Source organism: Adiantum capillus-veneris, chromosome 14 (assembly GCF_014529385.1).
Source record: "Adiantum capillus-veneris isolate H3 chromosome 14, ASM1452938v2, whole genome shotgun sequence".
Classification (NCBI taxonomy): domain Eukaryota; kingdom Viridiplantae; phylum Streptophyta; class Polypodiopsida; order Polypodiales; family Pteridaceae; genus Adiantum; species Adiantum capillus-veneris.
In genome coordinates, this window is record NC_140944.1 from 160,031,714 (window position 1) to 160,058,737 (window position 27,024).

The window sequence follows — 27,024 nt, forward strand, 5'->3', positions numbered from 1 at the left end:
AAGAAGTATCTCTTAAAACGATTCAAAACTTCTGTGTAATTCCCCTTAACTTCCTCAGGCAAAGAGTCAAACCAAGTACTAGCATCTTTCCTAAGGACCACCTCAAACATTTCTACACGTTCTTGATCGGTTACTATCCTCTTGATACGGCAAGACATCTTGAAATTTGCTAAAAATAATTATGCATCCTCTCCAGGCTCTCCAAAGAAAAGAGGATATCCAAACATTTGGCGTTGGCTCTCCATTATTATGAAAGATTACAATACGAGTTACAATAAGGGATACAATAGAGATCTAGAACCACTCGCCTGCAAATGAAGAAGTGAGAAAATACCACTCTAGGTTTTCTTCTTCAGCTATCCAAGCTTCAATAAGGTCTCGATTTGTTTGATCAAAACAAAAGGGTAGACTATTGATGAGCTCTAAGAAGGGTTGAAATTCTTCAAAGCTAAGGCGATAAACAGAAATCTCTAGAACTTCCTTTTCTGGATCCAAAAGAGCAACCACGTCCCAAGTGATAAATTGCACTTGCTCTACAATTCCCAATGCACAAGCGGTTTGTATAAAAACTAGATCTTCATGCTCGTCGAAGGCCGTGAGAAAGTAGCAATTGACTAGGAGCTCCTTTCCTTCGAGTTCCACACAGTCGGAGTGAGGCAACCTTCTCACAATTTCATAAAGAACATCCTCATCAAGTCCAATCAAGTTTGCAAGATTTAAAGACTCCACTTGTGCTACAAAATTCCTGGACAAAAACTCCTTAGGATTATGGTTAAATCATTCAAAAGCATAAAGAGATTTACAATGTCTCTATGAACAAAGTGTCATAGAAAGTAGAGAAGGATGAGAATTTATACAAATTTGCAATCTTCTCTATGCTCTCTTTATTAAGACAAGCTCTGAATAGCTCCCTATCTCCTTTGTTGAAAGCGAAAGGAAGACTATTAATAAGATGCAAATGAGGGAAAAATTCACCAAATGTGAGTCTATGAAGCATGAACTCTGGCTGCAAGTTTCCTGAAGAGTCTTCCTCAATGGTGAAATGCACTCGCCAAACGCCAAATTTCACTCTATTTACCAATCTTAGGGCACACACTAGTTGGATGAATGCGCGGTCTTCCTTAGTGCCCAACAACAAGAGGAAAATGGAATCAACGCGTAGGACCTTCCGTCTTAACTTCACCACCCTCTTGTTATGAGGGAGACGCCTTACTACTTGCTCCTGCAACTCAATTGGTAATAGAGCTAGATCTCTAAGGATTGAACTTTCACTGCACACACATTCCCAGTTAGAACAAATGATCGTTTTTTTGTTTCTTGTAACAACTTGGACAAAGAAAAAACAAACATACACACTACTTTGCCGGGCTGCACTTCATTTTAAAATAAAATGAACACATGTACATCAAAAGAAGTGTGGTAGTTGATGAGAGGTAGAATGACAGGGTTTGGTGATGCAAGAATTTCTCCTGCTCTTTGGGTACCAAACATGAACACCATTCGTTTTTGAAAATGGATCTTTCTACTAATTGCAACGTTTATTCTAATGTGTGGAGTAAAATGAAAGGGAAAAACCTCTATTCCTGGGCCATTATCCATGGCCTATGCATGTCCTAATGCTTAAAACAAAACAAAAATATAGACGTCCAAACTAAGGTCGTACCTAATGAGAGGCAAAATAAAAGGATTTACTGAAGCGTTTATCTCGGCCAACCTAAGAGAACCTAAAATTCTACGAATGACACGTTGAAATTGCAACTTAGTACTAACAATTATGTGTACCTTTTGCCTTGCAATGGGAATGAAGGGATCATACAAAGCTTCGTGATTCATGCAAACTACTTGACTATGCTAAAGGTTGATTCTACACAAAAATACACAAGCCGTCCTCAGTGGGGGCACCAAAATTGAGGCGGTCCGGGGCGGGCAACAAGAAGAGTGGCCTCTAGACACCCTTCAAGGCTCCCGTGCTGCTCAATGGGGCTGGGGCACAACACAACACAAACCAAAACAACAAACCCACTGCCAAATCCCAACTACACAAGGGGCACCACCTAGTTTAAGAGCGAACTAGGACGCAAAAGAGGAGAATCATTAGAGCGACCCACAAACAAGCAAGGAATTTACACTAACCCTAACACCAATGGAATACTCTCACACACTAAAACACGAGAGAGAGAGAGAGAGAGATAGTGAGAGAGAGAGAGAGAGAGAGAGAGAGAGAGAGAGAGAGAGAGAGAGAGAGATAGAGAGAGAGAGAGAGATAGTGCTCGGGCTGCTTTGAAACGTATCGGCGATGATCAAGCAAACACAACTATATATTTAAGAAAGAGAGAGAAAGGGGGAGGGGGTGCTTGTTGCATTAATACCTTCTTACAAATCTGTCATGACAAATCAAAGTGAGATTAGTACTTGTTCAACATAGCTTGCGTAAATTTCACCACAACACATCACAAGAAAAGCCACCCCAATCACTGTCTTAAGGCCAGGGGAGTCCTCTCCACCCTGTCGCCCTCTTACAGTATGTGGGATTTATGGCTAGATTGATGACAACACCAGAGACAAGCTATCAAGAACTTAACAAAAAAAAAACACCAAGACACTTACGCATCATTGTTGTCCATTACTTCACGTTGGAAGGGAGACAAAGTATCCAAGCTTAGTCCAAATCCACCCTCCTTGATTCAGCGAATGTTGGGCTTACACTAGTAGGAGAAATGATAGATTTCCTACTCTCAATTTAATGATCACTCTCTCTCTTACAATGGCATAGATTTCCCTTGCTAATCCCCTATTACAACACATGCACATGCATAAGACAATGAGCTTCCACTCAAGAGCTCCTTCTAGAGAGGTTGAGCTTGGCTTCTCAAGCTATAGCATAGTGCTCTTGCTTATGGTTCCCCCCCTTTTATGCTAGCTACACCCTCCTTTTATAGCAATTTTGAAGGCTAGGGTTACTCCTCTAACCATGGTTGGGTTAGATTTTCAGCAATTTATCTAATTTCTTTTGCTTGGAATTATCAAGAAGTTGGTGGGGAAAGAGAGAGGAGAGAAATAGAGGTGATAGGACTTTTCATAGTGGGTTAGTGTTAGTAGAGTTAGTATTAATTTACAAATGGAATTGAATATTTACAATGGGAGTATCCATGTAGGATACAAATAAGGAAGAAAAACTCTTAAGAGGTAAGAAAAGGTGGATTTCTTACAAGGTTGATGCTCCAAGTGTCTTGAGTAGGGCCAATTTTGACGCTTGTTGACGGTCCACTAGCTTTGACGGTATATTTTTTCTCCACTCTTGACCTTCCTTGAGAGACAAGGTAATTGAAGCTGAGTAATCAACCACCATGATGCTGTCTTTTAAGAGAAGAGGCTGAATTTTGTGGTTTTTTGATAGATATGGGTAATTTGGAGGAGGAAAAATGAGACTAGGTGGTCAATTTTGGAATGGAATTGTGTGTGGGAGGTATGAGTTCACCATGGTTTCTCTTATTCTTCAAGGTTGAGGAGAAGGTGAGTAGTGTGCAGAGAGGAGTGGTGAGAGAGATGGGGATGATGAGTGGAGAAGTGTGTGTGAAAGAGGAAAATGATAAAGTAGAAGAGAGAGTGTGGCTGCATAGCATGGGAAAAATGGGGTCCACTAAAAGAATCATAGCTCACAGCTGGTAGCTCCAAAAATCATGCAAAAATTTGGGGTGATTATTCAGAGCGTGGGCTACATTTTCTCTTTTGACCACCGCTCCAAATTCTGAGTGGAGATAGATGCCAAAATTCTCACCAAAAAGTCTGTTTTTTAGGCCTGCAAAAGTCTTTTAGTGGTCCCCTCCTTTGTTGAATTTGTACAATGCATCCAAGAGTGAGCCCCTCCTTTGTCATATTATAATACAAAGCATTCAAGTTGCCCTTGACCCATGCATGGAGGAGGATTATTGGTGAAATAAGAAATATATACATGGTGGGACTAGTGTATGGACTATTCATGGACTTTAGCTCAATGAGCACATGGTGTTAGAATAATGAGTAAAAATAATAATAAAAATATGGAGGAGTTATGGATATGGAAAGATATTGGAATCATATGATATGGTCCCTCCTTGAATTATTTTGGGTGAAAGAGGAAAATGTATGCAAGTAAATAATATAATAAAAGTAACCAATGAGTAGAAATCAATTTTTTGTTTTCACGAGGGTGAGGGTGAAAATGTGAGAGTGATTTGTATAAAGGAAAAATATGAGGTTAGAGTATGTACATATTGGCAAAAAATAAAATTATGGTGTAAGAGGATGAAAGAAGGTGTACATAGGTTTAATAAAACACACACCTAAGTAGAAATATTTAAATAAAATACCAAAATAATTATAAAAAATCCCTATATTTAGGCCATATATACAATGAAATATTTACACACAAAGAGGCCATAATATAATTTTATTTTTTTATTTTTTTATTTTTTTTGGCTCACCTAACCCAGTGACTAGCTAGCTGAGGGTTTTTAAGAAGATATGGGAAAAGTCCCGTGACTCACGCACGCCTATGTACAGTGAAATGGTAGGGATAGCCACAGTGTTTGGGTGATTTTGGTAGGGTGAGGTAACTCACTGTGGCAATTACAAAGAGCCGAAAAAACGGCTATCAGTAGATAGTTCTACGAAGAGGGATGTATGCACACTACTCTAATGTGCACACATGAAAATATGGGGAACGTCAACTATGTGTGAATCACAATGTGAACTATGTGTGAACTATGCAAGGGTTGGCAATATGGACCATTTGTGTATACAATATAAGGAATGTAAACTATGTGAACTATGTGTGAACTGTGTGTGAACTATGCAAGACCTGGCAATATGGACCATATGTGTATACAATGTATCTAGGTGTGAAATAGATTGAAGAGGAGGAAGGCAGAGAGTTGTACCAAGAGAGATGTATGCACACATGGAAATATGAGGAATGTGAACTAGGTTGAAGGTAGATAGTTCTACCAAGAGGGATGTATGCACACTACTCTAATGTGCACACATGAAAATATGGGGAATGTCAACTATGTGTGAATCACAATGTGAACTATGTGTGAACTATGCAAGGCCTTGAAATATGGACCATTTGTGTATACAATATAAGGAATGTAAACTATGTGAACTATAAGAGCAGTTCACTCATGTACATTCAACAACTCGGTGGGATAGCAAACACTCTATAGACAATATGGACAATATTTCGGCCTCATGTAAAGAGCTTCTCTTGCTAATAACCATGATTCGGTGGCGGATCCTATGAGCAAAGCTCCATGTACGTAGCAACTATCGGGGCAAGTTTAGATGGCTGTAGATGACAGACATATTGTCGCCAACATAAACCCTCATTTTTCCTTGGGGCACTATAAATCTATTCACATCTTCTCAAAGGTCTTTTGTGCAATAGGCGGTTGAGGTAGAAACCACATACATCAAGCGTGACTCTAGCTTGACAACACTGCTACATCCAATTTTCCATGCGCATGCGTTTGCTTGGTGCAACACATAAATGCTACGGGGCAGGGCACGGCTTCCGTTTCTTATAATTTTGTGGAGAGACCACAGTGCCAACTCTCCACCATACTTCTGTATGGCACCTCTGTATGACGTGCACTATATACTTTGCACTTTCAATGTATGACATTTCATTGCAAGACGATATGTTTAACTATTCATATTGCTTTTTTGTAGCTCGACTCAAAAATCGGCCTGTAGATTGGACAATCAAAATGCAGCAGTACAACATTGCAGGTCAGTAAAGCACCTCATTTATTGTTGCAGGTCATTTATGCTTTATCTATTTGCTTGTTTTACAATTTTTTGCATTGAGATAAGGCATATATTATAATTATAGAGGAGTTATCCATGTTATAAAGGCAGATATTATAATTATAGAGGAGCTATCCATGTTAATCCAAATGACATTTTACCTTATCGTAAGACAAAATGTTAACATAACAAGGATACATTGGCACATCCCTTCAACAACAAATGTGTTCTCTTTCTTGGTGATCTTGCCCAACTACCCCCAGTTTGTAGTCATGCACGGGAGCTTTGTAACACATGCCATATCACAAGCTCGGTCCACTTTCTACATGCAACTTTCTATAGGATGTCATGCTCTGTAAGACATGCAACGGAACTTGAATTGCTTTAGTTCTTGACCATTATTCGTGAAAGAAAACTAGTTGTAGATGAGATCAATTTTACCTTGGGTACATGTATTATAGATGAAGCACATGTGCATGACTGCATCAACAACTCTACTCCGATAATTTGTACTCACAGATGAGACTTCCAATACTATAAAAACCTGGCCTTGAATAAGTTGCACAATCAAACTGACATTAAAAAATTTGAAATAAAGACAAAGGGAGGTAACATAAATGTCCTTCAGTAGTGGCTCCTAGAGCCTAAGTTCAACGAGTTAGATTTGATCGCAATTGGCATGTGCTGCATGATCACTAAAAACACTGACTTGACAATTGGTGTGGCAAACGGTGCAACATGCGTTGTCGATGCCATAGCACAAAACAAAGAAGGTGAGGTTACATTTATCATTGTCCTCATTCATTGTACTCATAATAACTACAAACGAAGAAAGGAAAAACACAAATAACTACAAAAGAAGAAAGGCAAAATATAGTCAACATCCACCTTCTATGCTACCAACCATTCGATGAAAATTTTCTTTTTAAAATACTTTCCGTTTGCAAGAATTTATATGTAGCACGTATGCTAGAAAAAAACATTCATCAGTAGACAACCTCGCTTCGATATAATCTCAACTGTAATTATCCCTATAATCTGGAATAATTGATGCGCTTAACTTTGTCTCCTCCCATAAACATTATTTCAAATGTATATCCCTTTCACACAATGCTGCCCTTGCCAAATTAGTCATGCTCTTGTTTCCTTTAGTGCTAGATACTAAATATCAATTTGCATATGTTCTATGTATTCTATAGATATTATATAGCAAGGCCCACCAAGCAAGACTAGTTGTGCAAAGCCGACTCAAACTTACGGGAGAAGGAAACTAAACCAACTCAAAATTTGGGAGTTTTAGTTATATTTTTCAAATTATATGTACAAAAACCTCCTCAAATTGGTAAATATCCTCTTCAATTTGCGGTGAGAAGGTTTTTGAACCGGCTCACTAAAATATGTTTCCCGAGCACTGGTTTACCCTACTTATAGCGTACACACACTTGCTTTTAGGCGAGAGGGCAGTTGCTGGCCTCATGACTATATGGCACGGCCAAATGACAGGATAGGGTCGGGATTAAATCTCCGTCTCGTCGGATCCAAAATGTGAACTAGAATTTTGTGAACTAGGGCTGAACTAAGTGTGAACTAGGTGCCAAATTTTCGGGCACGAAATTCAAAGAAGACTGCATGGGAATAACTAATTGATTCGAATATGAGATATCTAAAATTTTGTGCCTCATAAATACGAATTGCTTCACTTAAATAAGGACAATAAGGTGATTGATATTACTAGGTGATACTTGAAATTTATCCTCAATATTGAAACTAGGGGAGAACTATAATGTAAACTAAGTGTAAACTATGAAATCTATGGTTATAATGTGAACTAAGAGTAGACTATGATATTATTACTAGCTATAATGTAAGCTTGGAACCATGTTTAAGAATTGGTTTTTGATCACCCATAGTAGCTATCCTCTTGTTTGATCCTTTCCTTATAAGAGATGGAGTGTCTTGAAGGATACATAAGTGATTTTGTGATCTCCTAGGATGATTCTTATAATGACACAAGCACCTATGAAACTAGCAACCATGAAGATGGTGAAGATCATCCTCAAGGAACCTTTACAAGCTTAGAGGAGCTAAGGAGACAAATAACTTTTTCTTCATTGGATCCAAGTCAATATGTGTCTAATAGGTTCTACTCTTTTGAAAAGAAAAGTTATGGCTTAATGAAGGATGCAATGCAAGGAAACATTTCAGTGACCTTGGAGGCGTTGAAGTCTTGTGATTCTAGAGGCATGCTTGATTTAAAAAGATGGAGGAAAATGAAAGACAACCTATGCTTAGAAAAAAATGAATATTTTTCCACATATCTTTGCTTAAGTTCGCCGCCAAAGATGAAAATCTCCTACATAGAGGAGTGGGAAAGCATTGTGCAAGAATGTCACATACAATGGGAGATGGAACATGTCATTTAGGTTTTGGTGAAACTATCCAAAAAACTAATTCTACATGGTGTGTAGACATTAGAAGGCATGGGATTCCTATTGCATATGTGAAGGACCTCCTTGATGTTTGTGAATGTAAGATATGGAACCAAAATCCCAGTGTATCCCAATCACATCCAAGAAAAGACACTACCATACTTCTTAGGCATGAAATAAGTGTTGAGGCATCAAATGTTGACCAAGATTTGATGGAGTCAGCACAAAGTGAGGCTAATAATGGTTCGTTCAAGTAAGTACCATGGCCGATACAAGACAGTTGTTGATTATGCATGCCATAGAGGTGGAAAAGCAGAAAGGAAAGGAACTAAGAAGAGACTAAGGAGATCCAAGAAATGTGGTTGCCCTTTCAAGGTGAGAGTAGTGTATTTTAAGGATACAAAATGCCTCTATTTCATTATTTCCTCTTCATGAAGGGAATTCCCCTGGCACACGTGAGGATTCGTATCACTTACCAGTCCATCCAAATGTCATTGAATGTTGTATGGAAGATTTTATTTGATGTGGGTAGCTCACGGCATGTGGCAAAGATGTCTTTGTCAAAAGAAAGATTGCATTATGAGCGGTCTTCTCCAATTGATCAAGTAATGTTTAGGTTCTTTATGATTCAAAGGGATATTTCCATGTTGTCTTATCAAATACGGATTCAAGGTACTATTTATATGGCGTTTTAATATAACTTACACCTTGTCCTTGCTATCTTTATTCATGATATAGATTATTATTTTTTGTAAATATAGGGAAGATCTCAAAAGATGACTGGACCGCCATGTGGAGTGAGTCTTGCATGTTAAAGGCTCAAGGCAAGGTATGCATTAAATTCTTCCTCCATATAAGTGTAAGGATGTGGTTAGTAAAAGTAAGCTAACATTCGTATCTTGCTAGGTGTGCTATTGCCAACCTTACAATCCTCATGCACAAGATGATAAGGATAAGCCTTTCATTATTATTATTCAAGATAATTGGATGCTAGACATGGCAATGCAATTTTCTACACATAATTCATGGGCTATTGATAGTACTTTCAAGACAAATGCGATTTATATGGAGCTCTATTACCAAACCAACATGGTATTGGGATACCCATTTGGTTTTTGATGTGCACAAATGATCCAGGATCAAACCATGAAAGTATTTCTCTAGAGAAAACCCTTAGGGTGATCTTTTCTAGAATGAAGGACGTCAACCTATGGCACTTGTTATTGACAAATGCCAAACAAAGCTTGATGATTTTCTTAAAGTGGTTAATGAAGATCATTATTGTTGGGAAAACCAAGGCTTGGGACTCTGCCAACAAGTTTCCTGTCATATCCTTCCTTGTTGGTTCCATACAAAGAAAGCATGGGTAGAGAATCTTCTTCCAAAGGTATGTATTATTTTTTAATATTGATGCACTATATCTTGTGCGTGCATTAGTATATGTGTATTAAAGAACCTTACATACATGTAGGTTCCAAAGAAGCGCCAAGATCATCTCTACTCTTCTATGACAACACTCATGTATTGTGTCAATGAGTTTGATTTTGAACACAACTATCAAGGGATTTTACAACACTATGTAGAATATGTGAATGTGCAAAGATATGTGACAAATGGATGGTGCGGACATGATTCTCCTTGGCGTGAGAGATGGCCCAAGTTTGGTCGGCTATTCAATTATGGAAATGTGGACACAACAAACTTAGTGGAAAGATTATGGCAATACATAAAGTATAACCTTTTGGATGCACGAATCAATAGGTCTATCTGGACCTTCTACATTCTCTTGTAGGTGATAGTACAACCGGCACTCGCATGGGTGGGAGTTTGCTAGAGTTCTTCAAGCAAAAACAAGAGATAGGTATTTCAAATTTTATCTATGGTTCAATCATTTTAATTTACTTGTTTTCATAACAAGTGATTTTTTTTTTAGTTGATTCGGGACGCTTTAGCATCCATGGCTCCTCATTTATGCCCTACGCCTAATCATAGAGAAGCATATCCCGTACTTGCTTCCCATTCTTCCAATTGTGGATAAAGCACATGGCATGAGCAAGGAGTATTTGTGTGAGGACACAAAGGTAGATCATTTTGAGGATGAGGAGAGTGACATGGAGAGCAAAGAGGCAAACTTGAGTTCTGGAGCGGATAATAGTGCAGTCTTAACTTGTGTTAGTGAAGTGAGAAGCATCCTTTCAAAGATTGAGGGTGAACTACAAGAGAGTAGTTCTTCTAAAAAACTTGCCTTCATGCATCAAATTAACATGAGCAAGCAAATTCTTATGAATACTCTAGCACCCACTCAAATCGAGATGCCTATGAGAGGAAGCATTCAACAAATACAAGCAAACGTGACTCAAAGAAGACTTGGAGGTAGAAAGAAGCTACAAGTGGCTACCATAGCTACATCTGTGCATACATCCCTCTTGCTACAACTCTCTGCCTTCCTTCTCTTCCACCTAGTTCACATATAGTTCACACCTAGTTTACATTGTATACACACATGGTCCATATTCCCACGTCTTGCATAGTTCACATGTAGTTCACACATAGTTCACATTCCTCATATTTCCATGTGTGCATACATCCCTCTTGCTACAACTCTCTGCCTTCCTTCTCTTCAACCTAGTTCACACCTAGTTTACATTGTATACACACATGGTCCATATTCCTAGGTCTTGCATAGTTCACATGTAGTTAACACATAGTTCAATTCCTCATATTTCCATGTGTGCATACATCCCTCTTGCTACAAATCTCTGCCTTCCTCCTCTTCAACCTAGTTCACACCTAGTTTACATTGTATACACATAGGGTCTATATTCCCAGGTCTTGCATTGTTCACATGTAGTTCACACATAGTTCACATTCCTCATATTTCCATGTGTGCATACATAGCTCTTGGTACAACTCTCTACCTTCCTCCTCTTCAACCTAGTTCACACCTAGATACATTGTATACACATATGGTCCATATTGCCAGGTCTTGCATAGTTCACATATAGTTCACATAGTTTACATTCCTTACATTGTATACACAAATGGTCCATATTGCCAGGTCTTGCATAGTTCACACACAGTTCATATATAGTTCACATAGTTTACATTCCTAATATTGTATACACAAATGGTCCATATTTCCAGGCCTTGCATAGTTCACATTGTGAATCACACATAGTTGACATTCCCCATATTTTCATGTGTGCACATTAGAGTAGTGTGCATACATCCCTCTTGGTAGAACTATCTACCTTCAACCTAGTTCACATTCCTCATATTTCCATGTGTGCATACATCTCTCTTGGTACAACTCTCTGCCTTCCTCCTCTTCAATCTATTTCACACCTAGATAGATTGTATACACATATGGTCCATATTGCCAGGTCTTGCATAGTTCACACACAGTTCACACATAGTTCACATAGTTTACATTCCTTATATTGTATACACAAATGGTCCATATTGCCAAGCCTTGCATAGCTCACACATAGTTCACATTGTGATTCACACATAGTTGACGTTCCCCATATTTTCATGTGTGCACATTAGAGTAGTGTGCATACATCCCTCTTCGTAGAACTATCTACCTTCAACCTAGTTCACATTCCTCATATTTCCATGTGTGCATACATCTCTCTTGGTACAACTCTCTGCCTTCCTCCTCTTCAATCTAGTTCACACCTAGATACATTGTATACACATATGGTCCATATTGCCAGGTCTTGCATAGTTCACACATAGTTCACATATAGTTCACATATATAGTTTACATTCCTTATATTGTATACACAAATGGTCCATATTGCGAGGCCTTACATAGTTCACACATAGTTCACATTGTGGTTCACACATAGTTGACATTCCCCATATTTTCATGTGTGCACATTAGAGTAGTGTGCATACATCCCTCTTGGTAGAACTTGTGTAAGAGGCTGAGAAATCAGCAAGGGAGAGCTTGTGAGAGGAGCTTGTTTTTGCCATATCTCTCTCATTTGGAGTCAGATTATGGCAAAGTAAAGTTGTAATTGGGGGTTTTTGGCTGTTTCGGACACAATGGTGCTGTTCGTTGAGTCCAAAAATGTACCCATTTTTTGCAGTCAACAGAGCTCTTCATGTGTGTGTTTGTGAAGGCTCTGTTTGTGAATTAGCCCTCTTTTGGTATTAAGAGCTCTATGTTTATGAGCCATCCCTTCTATTAGAGTCCTATTTTATCAATTTGTTGAGCAAGATAAGGGTTTCCTCTCCCCTATGTGCTGATTTCATGTGTGTGTGTGTGTGTGTGATAGTACTTTCAAGACAAATGCGATTTATATGGAGCTCTATTACCAAACCAACATGGTATTGGGATACCCATTTGGTTTTTGATGTGCACAAATGATCCAGGATCAAACCATGAAAGTATTTCTCTAGAGAAAACCCTTAGGGTGATCTTTTCTAGAATGAAGGACGTCAACCTATGGCACTTGTTATTGACAAATGCCAAACAAAGCTTGATGATTTTCTTAAAGTGGTTAATGAAGATCATTATTGTTGGGAAAACCAAGGCTTGGGACTCTGCCAACAAGTTTCTTGTCATATCCTTCTTTGTTGGTTCCATACAAAGAAATCATGGATAGAGAATCTTCTTCCAAAGGTATGTATTATTTTTTAATATTGATGCACTATCTCTTGTGCGTGCATTAGTATATGTGTATTAAAGAACCTTACATACATGTAGGTTCCAAAGAAGCGCCAAGATCATCTCTACTCTTCTATGACAACACTCATGTATTGTGTCAATGAGTTTGATTTTGAACACAACTATCAAGGGATTTTACAACACTATGTAGAATATGTGAATGTGCAAAGATATGTGACAAATGGATGGTGCGGACATGATTCTCCTTGGCGTGAGAGATGGCCCAAGTTTGGTCGGCTATTCAATTATGGAAATGTGGACACAACAAACTTAGTGGAAAGATTATGGCAATACATAAAGTATAACCTTTTGGATGCACGAATCAATAGGTCTATCTGGACCTTCTACATTCTCTTGTAGGTGATAGTACAACCGGCACTCGCATGGGTGGGAGTTTGCTAGAGTTCTTCAAGCAAAAACAAGAGATAGGTATTTCAAATTTTATCTATGGTTCAATCATTTTAATTTACTTGTTTTCATAACAAGTGATTTTTTTTTTAGTTGATTCGGGACGCTTTAGCATCCATGGCTCCTCATTTATGCCCTACGCCTAATCATAGAGAAGCATATCCCGTACTTGCTTCCCATTCTTCCAATTGTGGATAAAGCACATGGCATGAGCAAGGAGTATTTGTGTGAGGACACAAAGGTAGATCATTTTGAGGATGAGGAGAGTGACATGGAGAGCAAAGAGGCAAACTTGAGTTCTGGAGCGGATAATAGTGCAGTCTTAACTTGTGTTAGTGAAGTGAGAAGCATCCTTTCAAAGATTGAGGGTGAACTACAAGAGAGTAGTTCTTCTAAAAAACTTGCCTTCATGCATCAAATTAACATGAGCAAGCAAATTCTTATGAATACTCTAGCACCCACTCAAATCGAGATGCCTATGAGAGGAAGCATTCAACAAATACAAGCAAACGTGACTCAAAGAAGACTTGGAGGTAGAAAGAAGCTACAAGTGGCTACCATAGCTACATCTGTGCATACATTCCTCTTGCTACAACTCTCTGCCTTCCTTCTCTTCCACCTAGTTCACATATAGTTCACACCTAGTTTACATTGTATACACACATGGTCCATATTCCCACGTCTTGCATAGTTCACATGTAGTTCACACATAGTTCACATTCCTCATATTTCCATGTGTGCATACATCCCTCTTGCTACAACTCTCTGCCTTCCTTCTCTTCAACCTAGTTCACACCTAGTTTACATTGTATACACACATGGTCCATATTCCTAGGTCTTGCATAGTTCACATGTAGTTAACACATAGTTCAATTCCTCATATTTCCATGTGTGCATACATCCCTCTTGCTACAAATCTCTGCCTTCCTCCTCTTCAACCTAGTTCACACCTAGTTTACATTGTATACACATAGGGTCCATATTCCCAGGTCTTGCATAGTTCACATGTAGTTCACACATAGTTCACATTCCTCATATTTCCATGTGTGCATACATAGCTCTCGGTACAACTCTCTACCTTCCTCCTCTTCAACCTAGTTCACACCTAGATACATTGTATGCACATATGGTCCATATTGCCAGGTCTTGCATAGTTCACACACAGTTCACATATAGTTCACATAGTTTACATTCCTTACATTGTATACACAAATGGTCCATATTGCCAGGTCTTGCATCGTTCACGCACAGTTCATATATAGTTCACATAGTTTACATTCCTTATATTGTATACACAAATGGTCCATATTTCCAGGCCTTGCATAGTTCACATTGTGAATCACACATAGTTGACATTCCCCATATTTTCATGTGTGCACATTAGAGTAGTGTGCATACATCCCTCTTGGTAGAACTATCTACCTTCAACCTAGTTCACATTCCTCATATTTCCATGTGTGCATACATCTCTCTTGGTACAACTCTCTGCCTTCCTCCTCTTCAATCTATTTCACACCTAGACACATTGTATACACATATGGTCCATATTGCCAGGTCTTGCATAGTTCACACACAGTTCACACATAGTTCACATAGTTTACATTCCTTATATTGTATACACAAATGGTCCATATTGCCAAGCCTTGCATAGTTCACACATAGTTCACATTGTGATTCACACATAGTTGACGTTCCCCATATTTTCATGTGTGCACATTAGAGTAGTGTGCATACATCCCTCTTCGTAGAACTATCTACCTTCAACCTAGTTCACATTCCTCATATTTCCATGTGTGCATACATCTCTCTTGGTACAACTCTCTGCCTTCCTCCTCTTCAATCTAGTTCACACCTAGATACATTGTATACACATATGGTCCATATTGCCAGGTCTTGCATAGTTCACACATAGTTCACATATAGTTCACATATATAGTTTACATTCCTTATATTGTATACACAAATGGTCCATATTGTGAGGCCTTACATAGTTCACATTGTGGTTCACACATAGTTGACATTCCCCATATTTTCATGTGTGCACATTAGAGTAGTGTGCATACATCTCTCTTGGTAGAACTTGTGTAAGAGGCTGAGAAATCAGCAAGGGAGAGCTTGTGAGAGGAGCTTGTTTTTGCCATATCTCTCTCATTTGGAGTCAGATTATGGAAAAGTAAAGTTGTAATTGGGGGTTTTTGGCCGTTGCGGACACAATGGTGTTGTCCATTTAGTCCAAAAATGTACCCATTTTTTGCAGTCAATAGAGCTCTTCATGTGTGTGTGTGAAGGCTCTGTTTGTGAATTAGCCCTCTTTTGGTATTAAGAGCTCTATGTTTATGAGCCATCCCTTCTATTAGAGTCCTATTTTATCAATTTGTTGAGCAAGATAAGGGTTTCCTCTCCCCTATGTGCTGATTTTATGTGTGTGTGTGTGTGTGTGTGTAAGAATTGGGTGTTTCATTGAGGGTGATTATTTGAGTGTTTGGGTGCTCAAGATCTTTCTTTTGTGGTAAATTGGTGTTGTGTGTGTGGAATCAGGCCAAATTGGGCCTGGTCCTGGTGCCCCTGTTGCATGTGTGTTATTCAAAGAGTGTGTGTTGGGTGATTCTAGAGACATTGTGTGTGTTTTCTTTCCGCCCCACAACGTCAAAACGGGCCTCTTGACTGCTGATGGAGAGGACCATGCTCTCTCTCTCTCTCTCTCTCTCTCTCTCTCTCTCTCTCTCTCTCTCTCTCTCTCTCACACACACACACACACACACACACACACACACACACACAACTTCAAAGAGTTTTCTCTCTCTCTATGGGCTCTACACAATAGGCGTTTCATCTCTCTCTTACCCCATGCAGTTAGCTCAAAAGTTTGCAGGTTTTTTTTCTCTCTCTATCTCTCTCTTTCATACACTCTCTCTCTCTCTTGTCTTCTCTTGAGAGGGATTCACACACAGAGAATCTCTCTCTTTCTCTTCTACTTACATCAATAGTCGTATTTGCCCAATTTTGTTACCTCTTCTCTACACATTTCTCACATTCTCTTATACTCTTTCTCTTTCTCTTCTCTACGTGGTTCATCATAAAAACATCTTGATGAGCAACAAGGTTTTCTTGTACGAGGATATCTCACTCAAAAATGGACGACAAGCTCGACGATGCATAGCGAGTGAAGAATGTATATCCAAGAATATATGCTATACTAGGAGGATGGAAATGATGGAGCATCTCAACCAAGTCCATGGAATAATACATTCTATTCCTAAGAGAAAAAGTGGACGACCCCCGGGTTTGCGCAATGAAAGTTCTTCTCAATCGGTAATATACGAGAAGTAATCTCATATTCGATTCAATAGTGCACAACAGAAGTTTGAGAGAAACAAGAAAACACAAGAAAAACGCAAGATGAAAGAGGCACTCGGCGTATGGGATTCCATGAACGATGGTGAAAGGGAAATGAAAGGGCCAAAAGATGTGTCTCTCAAAAATGTCTTGGCTGAGGCTATGGATGCGTACATGGCGACAAAGGTAGAATGTATTGCGACTATTCAAAGAACGATTGATGAAGGATATGATGCACATGTAAGAAAAATTACTATTCTTGAATCTTTGTTTTGCTTGAGTTTCATCACGCTTTCCTGTTCTTCAATCATATTTTCTTTATTTAGAGACAACATGTCTTAGAAAAAGATCCATCAGAGAAAGAGATGTTTAATGATGAGGATAATAATGCCAATCTATCATCAACTCCGGTATGTAGTTTTTTTTTAATAGTATGCTTGTCTTGATCATATTCTTCTTTAAATAAAAATGGTGTACTCTCTCTTGCTTTGTAGAAAAATCTATCAACAATTGACTACCATGGACCTTTTTAAGTACCAACTAAAGTGCAAACAAGAAGAAGGTACTACGAGGAGTGTCACTTAGAAACCTCCCTAGCCAAGAAAAAGAAAGAATCCACTCCAACTCACAAAACTCCAAAGGTTCAACCACACTAGTTTTATTTTATTGTGAGACTTATGGTGTCTTTGGTATTAGAAATATCTTATGTTACTTGTATGTTGGACTAATGTTTTTTAGATACAATGGTCTATTGGCTCTAGGCCTCACCATGATGCAATCATTATCTCTCCCACACCAAATATTATCACATCATCTACACTAGTAATCTCTAATGGCGAGATTCACTTGGATTCTTCATCGAGTGACATCGGGCTTATGCAAGAAAGGTTATTATTGATAGCTTGGATTGTTTAGTTTTATACATTGATTTATATGTAATTATAATTTCAAATTTTCTCTTTTAGATATGAGGGTGGCTTATCCATTCAATTAAGATCACAAAGATCTACTATACTTGTCGAAGTTGATGTGACTTTAGTTAATGCTATTATGGATGAAAAGGCATCTATGAGAACCAGGAATCTTTTCATGATGTAGTTCTCATCCATTTTAGATTCAATAGAACGTAAATGATTTTTATACTCTAAATAACAATGTATTAGAATTGACCCATTGTAGGTGGATGGAGAATGTATTGTCAAAAGATATTCTTGATAAGGTTTGGTTCCTTGATAGTTTATGGTTTAATTTTCTAAAGCCACGCTTATACGAGGATAGCATAGGAGTCCAAATTTTTCTTGGGGATGTAGACATGTCCAAGTACTTATTTCTATTCATGCCAATTGTTGATAGGTATGATTTATTGTCCTTGTTTCTACTTACAAGTTATATAATAGTGTTTAATATCCTTCTAATGCAAAGTGTGTTGATTGCTTTAAAAGGGACCATTGGGTTCTCTTTGTGATCTATAATAACCATTTGAAGAAGCCTGTGCATTTACCATGGGAATTGTCAGGACACGGGTCCTGTACCCTAATGACTAGGCTAGGCAAGGCTTACGGCCACGGGCCGCGGGCTAGGCAATGTGGACAGGGGATCCATCTAGGGCAAGGGGCTAGGAGCCTACCCTATAAAGGGAGGTTGGGAGGAGGATCACCAGCAGCCTAGTGGCCTAGTTCATTACACTGGTATCAGAGCTGGCAACTCTCTTCCACTCTCTCTCTCTAGGCGTGGTCATCCTTGGCCTCTAAAAACTGCTCCTAGGGTGAGAACCACTCCTTTTAAAAACTTTTTCCATTTTTAGCTGGGGCTTTTTGCCAAAACGGGGGAGACCTTCCCTTTTGGGACGAGAGCTGTGGTGCATGTTTGGGCGAGCAGGCGGGCTTGAGCGGTGCGCCATGCAGTGGTAGAGAGGCGCGCTATTCCCTTGCGGCCATAGCCAAGCCCTGCTAAGCGCATATTGCTCCTCATCGAGCTCGTCACTGGCTGCTCGCTGCCTGTGCAAAAACCAAGCTGTGTCCACATTACATAGGCCTTTTGGCCATTGATTAAAAGCCTTGGCCACTACAGGCAGTCTTTCCCACAGGCCAAGCAAGCCTTTGTTTGCCGGCAAGCATAGGGTATGTCAAGGCGAGCATCTCGAGCAAGCTACCTCCACCAGGGAAAAGCCCCTCGATCGACACGGCCTGTGCAAAAATTTCCAGCAAAACCTGCGTGTTCAAGAGAAAGATCAACGACAACAATTAGTAAGTTGACCAAAAGCTTCTTCGATAGGACGTCAAGCTTCGTCGACAACCAAGCTTCATCGGCAACAATTCGTAAGTTTTCATTCAAATATCCAACATCACGGATTGTTCAAAGCTTTGCCAACCAACCTGATTAGCACGGCTAATTACGGCTATGGGAGTATTTGTTGAAATCAAGGCAGATTTAACAAGGTTGTACTTTGTCGGGACGCCGGCATCATGTATTTTCTTTTTCTGATTACTTCTTACACTGCATTGTGTAGCCATGGATTCGGATATCAACATGACGTTCGATTTTGAGCAAAGTATCCCTGACCCTGCCAATGACGGCTCGCGGCCGCATACTCTCAAGGAGAGTACCCACGATGCTACGACAGGAGACGATACTTATGAATTGCTCGATATTCAAGAATTTCGTGCTCTTCAGACACACATGACGGTCATGGACGAAAATTTTAAGACTTTAAATGAAAATGTTACTAAACTTTCTAATTTAGTCATTCAATTGCTGCAACAACAGACCAAGGGTCCGGCTGCCACTCACATGCATGAGCACATTGGAACACAAGGGCAAGGCCCAAGTGATGAACCACTGCATACTCTCACTGCCAAAGAGGTAGATGATTCATAGCTTCCATGTGGCAACAAACCTTTGGACCACATGAGTTAGTACGTATGCACGGATATCTGTAGGGGCACAAGGTGCGCATCTTGGTAGATGATGGTGCTACGCACAATTTCATCAATTATGGATTGGTGAAAAAACTCAAACTGCCTCAAACTCTGAGTTGTCATGCCAAAGGTAGGACTAGACGGGCACGGCCCGGGCAATGTGCCGGACACACATGCAGCAAAGGGGTCTATATATAGAAGAGGGCCAGGGGCATATATATAGGATGGTTGGGAGGTTATTCACATGTCAGTCTACTCGTTGGTCTCACATTGGTATCAGAGCTCAAGGGAGAAGCAGGGGAGCTATGGAGGAGGGATGCACGACGACTCTTCTCTCTCTCTTTCTCTCTCTCTCTCGATCTCTCTCTCTCTCTGGCCTTAAGGAAGGGAGAAGGCACGGAGGGCTGTATGGAGTGAGGCATGCTTTTCCATGCATGGGAACCCCCCCATATTTTTTTCTCTTTTACCTGGGCCCAAAAATCACCTGGCCCCAATTACTCCACCTAGCACCTAGGGTGAGGAGACAATGGACAAAGATGGTTAACACGAGGCGACCAAAGCCAAAGATAGCTGGGGCTATCTCCGGGAGGAATCTAGACAACATACTACCAGTGATGGATGCTTACATCAAAGGGCAATACATCTCCAATATCTACATCGATGATGGCGCACAAATATGCGTCGTGAGTGAAAAAATGATGCACCGTTTGGGTTTAGAGGTGAGTCGGCCGGCACCATGCCGATCCAAATTGGCAAATAATTTAAATGTTCAATGTGTTGGTGTCATAAATGCAGTTAGGATAAAGGCATTCAACACCGAGGTAGATGTGGACATCTTTGTCATGCCACACAAAGGGGAGGGCTATCCTATCATTCTAGGGAGGCCTTGGCTTTTGGCTATGAGAGCTAAGCAGGAGTGGGACACCGGCATAATCCAGATGAAGGATGCAAAAGGGAGGCCAATACTTTACGACATGAAGAAAGGTCGGCAATGCGACATGGATCTAGAAACCTCTATGGATGAGTTTTCTAGTGGTGACTCTTTAACCACTTCAGAGGAGGAGTCAACAGGGAGTGAAGGAAGTGATAGCTCCATTGAGGTAATGGGCCTCACATTCAACCACAACAAGGTGGACGCTTCAAATTTGCAACCACATGTGAAAGTGGTGAAGACACTTCAACTACCCCTATGGCACGAGATTGGTGAGAGACTCATGCAGAGAAATGAAATTGAGGTCTACTGGCACTTTAGGTTTGCCTTTCTAACTGTGAACATTGTGTGTAACATTAATTTGGGAAGCTCTTTAAGTTGGGTTGCGACAAGAGTGGAAGGATTGACATCAACAACCAGTGGAATCAATCTAGGACACACCAATCAAGGAAGAATGGTTTTGCATACTAGTGGTAACATGGAGTCATTTTTCAAAATGTGGTTTGCAGTTTATCTTTTGTACATGGTGGGCTCTCTTGTGCAACAGGCATCAACCATGCAATCTATCCATGTGGGCAACAGGTCTGTATTAATTTGGCATGAAGAAGGAAAACAAGCAAGATATGAGGATTATGGTTTCTTACTCCCTTTCGGCTATGTGTCTGGACGAGGAAGCCATGCATGGTCCCGCTTTGGAATACTTTCAAGGACTGATCAAGTTCTTTCCATACCTTCTATCACTTATGCAAGAGTTAATTCTTGTGCAGCTTGTGGACTCAAGAATCATTATAAGTGTGATCTTCTGAAGAGGGCATTATTGCATACAATGGATTTACGCTTAGCGTGGGACCCAGGTGGACACCGAAAAGAATTTTGGGGAGCCTCATGCTTCCAAGGTATCCATTATTCCCTACAAGGATCTACCAGCCACCAAGGAGAAATCCTACTCTATTTCAACATGCTCAGGAACAGAGCTAGAGGCATGAATACCTCTAGCCTTAGGGGGAGGGCTAATGAGGCATGCTTTTCCATGCATGGGAACCCCCCCATATTTTTTTCTCTTTTACCAAAAATATTTCCTACTATATAAGTTACTTTTGATTTTTTCTTCCCTTTTTCACTAACATTTTAGCCTTTATTAAATAAATAATACTTATGCTAATCAATCACGATGTAGCATAATAAGTAAGATTTCTTTGTTGATCTCTCTTTTGACCTTATATATTAAATATATATATATTCTAGTATTTTCTAATATATTTTTTTCATGTATATATATTAGTCCACTCTACCAAATATTTTATTCACTAGTTTTCATTTTCAAACCTCAACCCCACTTTCAAATTTCAATAATACCCCCATCTAGATGATTGCCAATCTTTTCAACACTCTAGGTCATGTTTTCATACACATGAAGGAGCTTACACTTGAAGGCAAGAGAGAAGTCCACTCAAAGGGGACCACCAAAAGACTTTTGCAGCCACAAATAATACATTATTTGGCTGAATTTTTTAAGTAAAGAAGAACCCCGAATCTGAAGGAGCGTTCAACATGAAAGATGTAGCTTGTGATCTCAACTTTTAGCTCAATTTTTTTCAGAATTTTTGGAGTTATGAACACGGAGATATGATTTTTGTAGTGGACCCCAGTTTTCTCGTGTAATGGTGACACAGGCCATCCCCACTTTTCTTCCTTCTAGAATGGCTATGGTTCTACAAGTCTTCAAGCATGATTACAAGAGACAAGGCTCTTTTAATGAGGTCTTGGCTAGTCTAGAGTAATTCTATCACCATTTTTGGAGGATCCATCCTCATCAACAAATATCCACCTTCGACAACCTCTCTTATAATTTTTTTACCTCTCTCTTCTCTCCCTAATAAGCTTATGTCTATCCAAAGCTAGACTATTGTAAATATTTCCTATCCTCTACATCCTACCCACATTCTCTCTTCTTCTCTCTCTATTGACTCTGGTATTTTAAATAATGAGGAGACAAGATGGGAGCCACAGTCACATGCACCCCATTTTCCTAGTCACCAAAGTGGGACACTCACCTCAAATAGAAATATTGCTAAATCCTTCCCTCCTTCCCTATATAAGGAGGCCGTGAGAGCTCACTTGGGAGAGAGAACACACACACACACACACACCTATCCATACACACTTTTGTGCTACATGCTTGTAGCATGAACCCTAATCACATAATCACAACACCATCATCATCACCATCACCATGCACAAAAGATGAGCACCACATCTCCACACCACTTGTAATTAAGGGTTGAAGGCACAATTTCAAGAAGAAGAAGGGTGGACACACTCATGATATTCCTCGCCATCAACTCCCATCTCTCCATTATGCCTCCTACGATCTTGTCCCCTTCTCATTTTCCTACCATACGCTACCTATTGTATTTATCTTTTGCAAGCAATCAGCACACTCCATCTTGGTGCCATACTTTGTGTCGCTTTGGATACATCTCATTGTGAGTATGGTATATGCTTGTTCCTTGCCTTTTTTTTTTCTGCTTATGTAAAGGTGTGCGGATTCGCCACCATACACACACTCTCTCTCTCTCCCTCTCATATTCCTATCATCTTCCTACTTCCATCTTGAGGTGTGCGGATTTGCCACCTCTTGTATGATAAGTGAGCATACTCGCAAGTTTCCCCTACCTCATTATCTTCCTTACTACATGCACGCGTAGCGAGCCCATTCTCACTCACTCACCACTCCTCTCACCTTATTCTCTGACCACCCCATTCCACATTTGGGCGTTAATCTTGAAATTGTTTTCCATGCATGCTTCATTGTGTATATGTATGCGTCCTAGCCGCATATCTTGCTAGGTGGTGCCCCTATTGTGTATTCCCCATGATGAGGCCATTGTGCATAGTCTTGGTGTAGAGGCCACCGGGTCTATATTTTTCACTTCCGCCTCTCATTTGGTGCCCCCATGGAGGAGGGCTCTTGAAACCCTTCAGTTTACAAGACTAAAAACCCTAAACTATTGTGAATGGATGAATGAGTATGAAGGATTTTCTAACTGGACGACAGAAGAAGAAGAGCTCCAAGCACAACTAGACGAACTCCGCATCTCCATTGAAGCTCGAGTGCCAGGCGTAACGGTAATCGATTTGAAGTGGGAGAGTCAACCAACGCGCCAAACCCAGTGGATATACATAGGCCAAGTGCCAAGAAGAAGAAGGAGGAGGTGGAAACCATGTCCGCAACCTACAACCAACCAACAACAACAAAATGGAAGGAGCTCTGCACAATAGAGAATCAACACTATTCTACTTTGAGAATCGGGTAACTCAAGTCACCGAGGTAATTATCATAGTCAGTTAAAATGTGGTGCCTTGTGTCTATGTCCATTGGCCACACATACTCATCCCTTGTAGAGTAAGTACCCATCAGTAATGGAAAAAGTCTTCCATCGCTGGAGCTCATCCCGAGTAAGGTTAGAACTCGGCACTTGTAGAACTTCTTGAGTTTGAGGGATACCTTCGTGAAACGACACTCCACACCTTCTCATATAACTCATCTTGTGCACACTTGCCAGGTAATGTCTCCAAAAATGTTCACATGTTTGAGTGCAGCATCCTTGACTACCATTGTTGGTCCTCAAACCTGAGGAACCGGTACTTCTGCAGGTTGAATGGACCCATTGGCCGGTGATGGCACTTGCGCTTGCACAAATGTGCGGAAAAGATCGGTCATGGAGTACATGTTCTTATCTAACACATCAAAATTTGCTTGAAGAGTAGATTGAGTTTGTTGCACAATTTCAAACTGCTTTTCAAATGTAAGTTATTGGCTCATAAATTGTTAAAATGTGCATTCATCAACCCATACATGATAGTCTTCTCCATTAAAGTCTCCATTGAGATCCACATGCACCTCATCGTGCATGTCTATCATCATAACCACTTGAGGATTGTCGATTGCACTAACTCTTGAGTGCTCTAACTTGCTTGTTGGTACACACCCTTGTGCATCTTGATGCTCCTTGAAGATGTTTTTCTTAAATCTTAAAATCTGAGAGTCGCTCTTACCTGAAAGGTGCTCAACTCACCTCTTGATAAGAAGTCCAACATGTTTTGATGGATTGCTTGTACAATGGACCTTGGGCCATTTATATAGAACTCTCTAAAAAGCCATAGTGCTTTTTGCTTTCTCTAAAAAGACATAGTGCTTTTTGCTTTCTCTAAAAATCCATAGTGCTTTTTGTTGTCTCTTAAAAGCCATAGTGCTTTTTGCTTTCTCTAAAAATCCATAGTGCTTTTTGATGTCTGTAAAATCCATAGTGCTGTTTGCTTTCTCTAAAAAGCCTTAGTGCTTTTTGCTTTCGAGTTTGGAGAGCTTTTTCACCCAAAAAAAAACTCAACAAAAAAACATGGCTATGGCATTGACCTTCAACGCCAGAGAGAGAGACCGAGTGAGAGTGGCGGCGCTTCTTCATGGCTACCCCATGCTTGGGGTAAAGCCTTTTCTTCCCCAGGCATGGCAAAGCTTGGGGTCAAGCCTTTTCTTCCCCAGGCATGGCAATGCCCCATCTTCGTGCCTTGGTCATGGTCCTCATGGCGGGACATGTGCGTGCCACAACATGAGCATGAATACCACCATCATCATCAACCTGGTATCCCTACAAAAGCAGAAAAAAAAACAAACGCATCAACAAAATCTATGTCCACGTGAGAAAGGAGGTACGCCATCATCATCTCCATGCAAGCATCGTACGTGAGTCCATCTCCATCTAGCAAGAGAAGCTCCTGCTCTACAAACTTGCCTTCGATCATGTGCACACACACACACGGTAGAATCTGAAAAATTAAAAATATCTCATAGGCGGTGCAAAATCTCGCTTTTTGCGTGAGACACAAAAACGTACAGAACGGCGTTTTCCCTCACCGAGCGGTGGACTATTTTTCTAAACGAGGCTGTTTACAAAACAATTGCTAATAAACAAATTTCGCCCTGTAAAAACGTGAGGAAGAGAGTAAGAGAGAACTTCATGCACAAGCCTTGCTCATGCAAGAAATCCATATCCTTCTCCGACCATGCTCTGATACCAATGTAAGACTAGAGGTCTTGTGTCATGCGTATCACCACCCAACCATGTCCTTATATAGGCCCTAACCCTAGTTAGCTGGCCGTTTCATATTAGGATGCCCACTGAACTGCATGACTGGACCTTTGGACCTTTGTCCAGAGGACCCTTGTCCTCACACCCCCTCTTTGAAAATAGTAGCTCGCTTTGCTTAGTAAACTTGCATGCTTCACATACATGGTCATAATGTAGCCGAATCTAGGAAAGGCACAATTTCTCTTGTCTCCATATGCTTTGACCATTATAGGATGACATGACCAATCTATCTATACCATAGCTCAACATCCTTATTTTGTTCATGATTACTCTCTACATACACGACTATCTATATTATGGGTCCTTATATCCAAAGCGAAAGGCCTCACTTATTCATTCCTTGTGTAAGACGCTTACTTGTCTTCCATTTTTTAACTCCTCAATAAAGCAACCATATATGTTAAACCAAATGTGCATAACCTACTTGGTCATTTGTCTAATTAGGGTGAAATTCTTTGTGATTGTAAGTAAATAAAGTGAATCACAATTCCCATCTCTAGTAACCAATGGTAAACTCCCAATGTGCATAGTGGGATTGCATAGTGTCATCTCTAATGGCTACAAACTCCTCACACTGTTTATGGTCAAACCACTCTTCATGATGTGTTATGTGGTTTGTGGCAACATGCATTATTGCCATATTTATGGTGTCAACCATAACCTCTCCGACCATAAGTGGGTTGATGATATCAATTTTTTTCCAAGTGTCCATGTCTTCCACAACCATTACATTGCATGTCACAATGTATAGGTCCTTTACGACCTCTACCACCACACAGTTGTGCTCTATCCTACCTCTAGGCATAAATTGGCCTCCTCTAGACATAAAACTCTCATCTACCTGCATTATGGACATAATATAGGCCATCTCTACCAAGTCCTTGACCAAACCCTCCACATGTATTGCCACCACGTCCATGATTATGACAAAACACTTGGTCATGGTTACTAATGGATCCACCAAGGTTATGCTCAGCTTCCTTTGTCATGCATAAATCAACCAAATCCTCAAAATCTAGCATAGTTCTTTGCATGGAAACGAGATGGAAATTGAGTTATCTAAGGACTTGTATTGTAGCCCAAGTTTGTTCACTGTCATCAACACCAAGTCGTCGGCATCTACTTGTCAATTAATGCTAGCCAAGTCCTCCCCATGAACTACCTTATTTTAATGATGGGGGGCACTTGCAACCATGGGCTTATTTAAAAAATCTATGTAGTCTTGTCATCATTTAAACCAACCCTTCCATGAAATATTAACATAATTTTTAAAGCCCTTACTATATGTATATTTTCTAGCTAATAGTCTTTAAAAAACCCTTAATGTAGGCGAGTTGTTTAAACAAAAGATTAAGGTACAGGTTTGTTCAATCTTCTTTTCCTAATG

At 40.0% G+C, this 27,024-nt stretch overlaps 1 protein-coding gene and 1 pseudogene across 1 annotated transcript; both read left to right on the top strand.

Moving 5' to 3' along the window:
* Positions 1 to 8,303: 8,303 nt before the first annotated feature.
* Positions 8,304 to 13,254, top strand: LOC147443474 (uncharacterized; annotated as a pseudogene).
* Positions 13,255 to 16,701: 3,447 nt separating this feature from the next.
* Positions 16,702 to 17,736, top strand: LOC147443475 (uncharacterized). The gene is made up of 4 exons (XM_086529879.1): positions 16,702 to 16,878; positions 16,965 to 17,048; positions 17,377 to 17,525; positions 17,604 to 17,736. The coding sequence occupies exons 1-4, from the start codon at positions 16,702 to 16,704 to the stop codon at positions 17,734 to 17,736; spliced, it is 543 nt and encodes a 180-aa protein (XP_086386005.1).
* The last annotated feature ends 9,288 nt before the right edge of the window (positions 17,737 to 27,024 follow it).